Here is a 7,925-nt window from a genome sequence, read left to right on the forward strand (position 1 = left end):
AGAAATCACTTGTATTGCAATATTAATATTCTAAGCAAAACTGTGTTGACTTTAATAATTTTCTTTCAGATCATAGGCTACGAGAAAATGTCTCATTTTTTCATCGTAATGATCAGGTTGAAATAAAAAGAGCATATTTACAAAGAGGTTTTTGTCAACTTCTTGGCCATGATTTCCCTAAAAAAGAAATTAATGGATCATTGTGTTGATTTAATACTAATTAGTTTAAAGAATACAAAAATTGGTTGGAATAGATCATCAAAAAAGATGATGTATTTTGTTTATATGATGGGATATTAGTAGTTTAATGATTGTTTGGTTGTATACATTGAAAATGATGCAGTTGATAGAATTGATAACGAAACTATCATCTATCAATTTCAAAATATAAAAACTCGTACAATAAAATTTTAAAGATTTATGTATTTGCGCTTTTTTATGATATCGATATATATATATATATATATTCAAATTTTATTTTATTAAATTTTGTTTAATTTAATGTTTTTAATAACTACCCTGAGAAAAATTCCTGGAACCACCATTACATGAGATTGCTTTTCATAAGTATGCTTACCAAGGAATGTTTAAGAACGAGTTTGAAGGTGAGTTCTTCCTTCATTCATTAGAATTTTCAAATTCTTAGCAACTATATTTTTTAAATCTCCCAATGGTAATATTTTTAAATTTTCTAATGATATTTTTTTAACAAATTTAGTGGAGCACTTGTGGCAATGATAATTTTAATGAGAAGTGTTATGTTCTAAACATTTTTACAATATTTTCACAACAAATCATATGTGGTAAGTTGTTACTGATTTAAACTTAAACACACAACTTAAATTTTTTTTTTTTAATTAGCTAGTAACAACCTGTCATTAAAGATTTAATGTGAAACTATTGTGAAAATATTATGGTAGCATTTCTCAATTTTAATTTCTTATTCTTTATTTTATTTTCCCTTATCTCTTTATTTTATTTTTCATCCACACACTTCTTCTTTTTTTCTCCTCCACACACTAAATTCTTTCCCTTCCCTCTATCTTCACTTTTCTTTTAGCTTTTCTTTTCTACTAGTCCAGAATAGATCAAATGCTCTCTCTCTCTCTCTCTCTCTCTCTCACACACACACACACACACACACACAAAGATCGTCAGCAGATTACAAAGGCTAGAGAGACAAAATTTTAAATCGGTGTTCACGTGTGCCTGTCCTCCAAATGACAATTCGGATATATTTTCAACTTGCTTACCATGTATCTTGTAAGAACTAAGAACCACCTCGTTACTAGTTTGGGCTATATATATTTTACCACAAAACCATTAATTGTCACCCACCATAAACATCAACCATGCTCTTCTCCTACCCATTCTTCACAAATTCTATGGCTAGCATATTCACCATTTTCATGTTCATATTCTTTCTAATATGGATATCAAGAAGAGTTCAAAGAACTACTAGTAAAAAGAAAGTTCTACCTGAAGCTAGTGGGGCTTGGCCTTTGATTGGCCACCTCCTCCAGTTAGGAGGGTCAAAACCGGCTCATATAGCCTTGGGTAACATGGTTGAAAATTATGGACCAATCTTCACAATTTGGTTGGGTGTGCATCGAACAATAGTAGTAAGCAGTTGGGAGATAGCCAAAGAGTGTTTTACTACCAATGATAAAGCCTTTGCCAACCGTCCTAAAGGTTTAGCTGCAGAAATCTTGGGCTACAACTATGCCATTTTTTCGTTTAGCCCTTACGGTTCCTTCTGGCGCCAAATGAAAAAAATGGCCACACTAGAGGTCCTTTCAAACCACCGCCTTGAAACACTCAAACACATTCGAGAAGCTGAGGTAAATGATTCTATAAAAGAGATATATAAGCTATTTGTCAAGAACAACAAGGTGTTATTGGAGATGGAGAGATGGCTTGGGTACACAGCCCTAAACATTATATGTAGGATGGTTGTTGGACAAAGATTTGGTAAGGCTACGACCAAGTTTGAGAATGATAGAAATGATCAGTGCCGAAAGGCATTGAGAGAGTTTATGGATTTGACTGGAAAGTTTGTGGTCTCAGATGCACTACCGTATCTAAGGTGGTTTGATGTGGGGGGAAGCAAGAAAGCCATGAAGAAAACTGCAAAAGAATTGGATGATGTGATTGAAGAATGGCTAAAGGAGCATAAGCAAAGGAAAATTTCTGGTGGGGTGAAAGAACACCAAGATTTTATGGATGTAATGCTATCCATTGTCACTGATGATGATGAGACTTCCAGTTATGATATTGATACAATCGTCAAAGCTACATGCTTGGTAAGCTTTTGATAACCCTATTAATTCACACATACTATAATATATTTCCAAAATCCCATCATATTGAATTAGGTTAACTTGTTACACGCTCTTTATTTTAGACAATTTTTAACATGTGAAAAAAAAAAAAAAAAGGGAAATTATAACCTTTGTTAGGACATATGTGTTTTCACTTGTTAAGAATATATGTCATTTGTTTATGTAAATTGGCTAATCCTTTGACAAAATGCACTCTACTTGTAATTGGGTAGTTCTAGGTGTTTTTAATACTTTAAGAAATAAGATTTCAAGATCAAGTGTTGAAGTCATCAAATCTGTCTAAGAAATACAAGCTGAAGTGCAAATTCATTAAAGCTTGACACCTACTCGATAGCTCCTCGACACCTAGCTATCTGTCGAGATTTATAAAATCAGATTTTTTGATCTGATTTCTTAGGATCTGTGAATGTGTCTTTGGGTCTTCTTTTCTCCTAACTCTAGACATATAAAAGGATTATTTTAAGAGCTGTCAAATTGTACACAATTTGCACAAGCATTGAGCAAACTCTGTTCAAGCAATTTGTGATCAAAGACGAAGTTCTTGACCTAGTTCATCTTTTCTGAAGAAGTTGCTATGTATTTGCACCAAAGGGTTTTGTGACCAAGCATCTTCTTGATCTTCATCGTGTTGGATGAACTGAAAAATTTTGTAGCCAACCTCTCCTTCAAAGTTGGTGTTGAAGTCTCGTACTGGGATCCGCACATTGGTTAGTCATGTACTTGAGAGCCGTGCATCAAAGGTGGGAACTGTCATTACAGAATAAGTCCAATTGGGTATTGGGGTAAGGATTCAACTGTAGGTTGGTAAGGTACTTGAGATTCCTTTACTTGTAACCGTTTGTTGTGATAATAGTGGAGTTTCGGGAGTAGTGACCTGAAAATCACTCGGTGGGGTTTTTGCCATCAAGTTTTTCCCTATTCGTAAACAAATCACCGTGTCATTTAATTTCCACTGTATATTTAGTTATTTGGTGATTTGTTTGTGCTACCACGTGTTTGCATGATAAACACTATTCTATTGAATTTATATTGACTTCAAAGAGTAACAATTAAATTTCTTAGATAAATGGCCTGTATAAGAAATACAAATTTTCTGTGCTACTTTTTGTGTTCCATTTTATATTTTACGAATCACAACTTATCATGTATTGTTTTTACTTTTTTTTAATAAAATAATTGAAGTTTAAAATAAAATAATATTAAATTAAACATATGACATACCGCAATTAATAGAGCATAAATACATCACAAAAAGTGGTGTAGAATATTTATATTCTCCATGTAAGAAGCATTTATCACGTCTATCTCACATAAAACTCAACGTGGATCTGGAACTTTATGTTACAGAATTAAAAGGTTCAAACAATACCATGATAATTATCTTGTGCATAATGGTTTATTTAAATCCTGAACTTGAAGACATGTCATTTTCTTGTCGAATACTAAGCCATATATAATCAAATAGCATAAGTTTTGAATTCTTAATGCAATCTGAATTCTTGCTGCTACTAAATTTGATTATTGGACCATTGAAAGCTTAAAGTTTTAGCCGACCATCTAACTTTCTAAGTTCCAATTCATATTATGTTACTTTTGTAGACTCTTATCTTAGGGGCTTCAGACACATCAACAATATCATTGACATGGGCTCTCGCTTTACTTCTCAGAAATCCTGAGACCTTAACAAAAGTCCAAGAAGAATTAGACATCCATATCGGTAGAGAAAGGCAAGTGAAGGAATCAGATATGAAAAATTTGGTATATCTCCAAGCTATCCTCAAAGAAACAATGCGCTTATATCCTGCTACACCACTCCTAGTGCCACACGAGTCAATGGAAGACTGTACTTTGTTTGGTTACCACGTCCCAGCAGGCACACGACTTATTGTTGATCTTTCGAAACTCCATCGAGACCCAAATGTGTGGGTGGATCCTAGTGAATTTCGACCTGAAAGATTTCTTACAACTCACAAGCATGTTGATGTTAGAGGCCAAAATTTTGAATTTATACCATTTGGAAGTGGTAGAAGAATGTGCCCTGGGATCTCATTTGCCTTGCAAGTTATGCAACTCACACTTGCTACTTTGTTGCATGCTTTTGAAATTTCAAGCCCATCAGATGAACTTGTGGACATGACAGAGAAAGGTGGACTTACAAACCAGAAAGCTACCCCACTTGAAGTCTATCTCACTCCTCGCCTTCATGCTCAAGCATATGCATAATTTGACTAGTCATAATTTGATAAATTAAAATATGGTGTGGTGAGATATGCACAATTTGACTTGGTATCATTTGATAAATTAAAATATGGTGTGGTGCAATAAATTGGTGTATGCCTTTTCCATGTAACCATTAAAGAGGCAACGTTAGAAAAGTAAAAGTCATTTGAAAAAGTTATCATCTTAGTTAATTTAGCTTTGTTTGAAAATAAGCTCTGCATTTGTCTAGTCATATTACGTGTGAGTTGTAAGTTGCATTTGTCTTGTGAGTTCTGTTTTTGAAGGTTGGATCCTTTTTGTAAAAATAAATTTTTTATATAGTCATTTTATGTGTCTTGTAATTTGGCATTGACTTATAAATGAGTTATGTTTCTTAACTGTTAGGAATTGTATTAACTATGGGGGAGGTTATGTTTTTAAAATTACATGTATATAGATGGAGGAGGTGTGGAACTTCAAATCAGGCCAAAAATCTTCAACAAGTATGGCCCCCAATACTGCCACACAACCTTCATCATCGTTGCTGTTTATGGTCAGTGATTTTTTGATAAAAAATATATGTAGCCCAAACATATAAATTTAAAATGACAACGATGTAAAGCAAGATTGTTAGGTTCTAAGACTTTAGGAACTAATGTATTAGAACTTCAATTTGTAATATGTTGGCAAACCATGATCAAAACATAGAGTCTAGATTTAGGCTTGCTCAAAGTGTGTTTAATTGTTAAATTGGAATCAAGTGATTGTAAAAAGTATTGGACAAAATCTGCAAGATTCGATTGATCGAAAATTAGATTCGATCGATTGAAACTCGTGTAGATTTAATTTTCTATAGGATTTCCAATTTAGCCTAAGCCCATATGACGTGTAGGGTTTTGTGTTTTACTTCAAGTATAAAAGGAAAAACCCTAACTATGTTTTAGAAGTCTTTTGGAGAGTTGTGTGTTGAATCTTCTGTGAGATTTAGAAGTGCTTACCTTCATACACACACATAGAGTTGTCAAGATCAAGATTCACGTCAAGAATTTACTGATCTCTTCAGTTGCTGCACAAAGAACTTTAAAGAAGATCTGAAACCTTTGAGTGGAGTTTCAAAGTCACAGATTGGAGAACTTGTGGTTGCTATGAATCAAAGAAAGAAGTAGTTCGTCGACTCGGAGCTGTCACGTGGTCATGGTAGTAAGTTTTCCACTCGAGGTAGCAATAGGATGTTAGTGATCTAAGTTCTATTGTAAAAACTTCAATTCTTTCATAGTGGATCTGTTTTACCTTGAGGATAGCTAAGTTAAATCCTCTCCAGGTTTTTTACTGGTTAGGTTTTCCTGAGTTATCATATCGTTGTGTTCTTTATATTTCCGCATTATTTACATGATATGATTTTATTGTGTTAACCTATAACTAAATAATTTATCTAAGTAATCACTTGGCTAAATAACTAGGTTAAACAAATTGTGTTAAGGGGTCTAAAAATGTACAAAAATAAAATATTTAGGGGTTCAGGAGACGCATAGATAGGAATGATAGAAGGAAAAAAANTTGTTTGTGCTACCACGTGTTTGCATGATAAACACTATTCTATTGAATTTATATTGACTTCAAAGAGTAACAATTAAATTTCTTAGATAAATGGCCTGTATAAGAAATACAAATTTTCTGTGCTACTTTTTGTGTTCCATTTTATATTTTACGAATCACAACTTATCATGTATTGTTTTTACTTTTTTTTAATAAAATAATTGAAGTTTAAAATAAAATAATATTAAATTAAACATATGACATACCGCAATTAATAGAGCATAAATACATCACAAAAAGTGGTGTAGAATATTTATATTCTCCATGTAAGAAGCATTTATCACGTCTATCTCACATAAAACTCAACGTGGATCTGGAACTTTATGTTACAGAATTAAAAGGTTCAAACAATACCATGATAATTATCTTGTGCATAATGGTTTATTTAAATCCTGAACTTGAAGACATGTCATTTTCTTGTCGAATACTAAGCCATATATAATCAAATAGCATAAGTTTTGAATTCTTAATGCAATCTGAATTCTTGCTGCTACTAAATTTGATTATTGGACCATTGAAAGCTTAAAGTTTTAGCCGACCATCTAACTTTCTAAGTTCCAATTCATATTATGTTACTTTTGTAGACTCTTATCTTAGGGGCTTCAGACACATCAACAATATCATTGACATGGGCTCTCGCTTTACTTCTCAGAAATCCTGAGACCTTAACAAAAGTCCAAGAAGAATTAGACATCCATATCGGTAGAGAAAGGCAAGTGAAGGAATCAGATATGAAAAATTTGGTATATCTCCAAGCTATCCTCAAAGAAACAATGCGCTTATATCCTGCTACACCACTCCTAGTGCCACACGAGTCAATGGAAGACTGTACTTTGTTTGGTTACCACGTCCCAGCAGGCACACGACTTATTGTTGATCTTTCGAAACTCCATCGAGACCCAAATGTGTGGGTGGATCCTAGTGAATTTCGACCTGAAAGATTTCTTACAACTCACAAGCATGTTGATGTTAGAGGCCAAAATTTTGAATTTATACCATTTGGAAGTGGTAGAAGAATGTGCCCTGGGATCTCATTTGCCTTGCAAGTTATGCAACTCACACTTGCTACTTTGTTGCATGCTTTTGAAATTTCAAGCCCATCAGATGAACTTGTGGACATGACAGAGAAAGGTGGACTTACAAACCAGAAAGCTACCCCACTTGAAGTCTATCTCACTCCTCGCCTTCATGCTCAAGCATATGCATAATTTGACTAGTCATAATTTGATAAATTAAAATATGGTGTGGTGAGATATGCACAATTTGACTTGGTATCATTTGATAAATTAAAATATGGTGTGGTGCAATAAATTGGTGTATGCCTTTTCCATGTAACCATTAAAGAGGCAACGTTAGAAAAGTAAAAGTCATTTGAAAAAGTTATCATCTTAGTTAATTTAGCTTTGTTTGAAAATAAGCTCTGCATTTGTCTAGTCATATTACGTGTGAGTTGTAAGTTGCATTTGTCTTGTGAGTTCTGTTTTTGAAGGTTGGATCCTTTTTGTAAAAATAAATTTTTTATATAGTCATTTTATGTGTCTTGTAATTTGGCATTGACTTATAAATGAGTTATGTTTCTTAACTGTTAGGAATTGTATTAACTATGGGGGAGGTTATGTTTTTAAAATTACATGTATATAGATGGAGGAGGTGTGGAACTTCAAATCAGGCCAAAAATCTTCAACAAGTATGGCCCCCAATACTGCCACACAACCTTCATCATCGTTGCTGTTTATGGTCAGTGATTTTTTGATAAAAAATATATGTAGCCCAAACATATAAATTTAA

The 7,925-nt window shown here is 33.4% G+C and overlaps 2 protein-coding genes across 2 annotated transcripts; both read left to right on the forward strand.

Annotated features, from left to right (window-relative positions):
- The first annotated feature begins 1,053 nt into the window (after window positions 1-1,053).
- Window positions 1,054-4,886, forward strand: LOC112011604 (cytochrome P450 CYP82D47). The gene is made up of 2 exons (XM_065764564.1): window positions 1,054-2,303; window positions 3,942-4,886. Exons 1-2 carry the CDS (start codon window positions 1,353-1,355, stop codon window positions 4,563-4,565), a joined length of 1,575 nt encoding a protein of 524 aa, XP_065620636.1. The 5' UTR covers window positions 1,054-1,352; the 3' UTR covers window positions 4,566-4,886.
- Window positions 4,887-4,998: 112 nt separating this feature from the next.
- On the forward strand, window positions 4,999-7,666 carry LOC136063743 (xanthotoxin 5-hydroxylase CYP82C4-like). The gene is made up of 2 exons (XM_065764558.1): window positions 4,999-5,094; window positions 6,722-7,666. Exons 1-2 carry the CDS (start codon window positions 4,999-5,001, stop codon window positions 7,343-7,345), a joined length of 720 nt encoding a protein of 239 aa, XP_065620630.1. The 3' UTR covers window positions 7,346-7,666.
- Window positions 7,667-7,925: the final 259 nt, after the last annotated feature.

The sequence above is a fragment of the Quercus suber genome, unplaced genomic scaffold (genome assembly GCF_002906115.3).
Source record: "Quercus suber isolate HL8 unplaced genomic scaffold, Cork oak 2.0 scaffold_569, whole genome shotgun sequence".
Classification (NCBI taxonomy): domain Eukaryota; kingdom Viridiplantae; phylum Streptophyta; class Magnoliopsida; order Fagales; family Fagaceae; genus Quercus; species Quercus suber.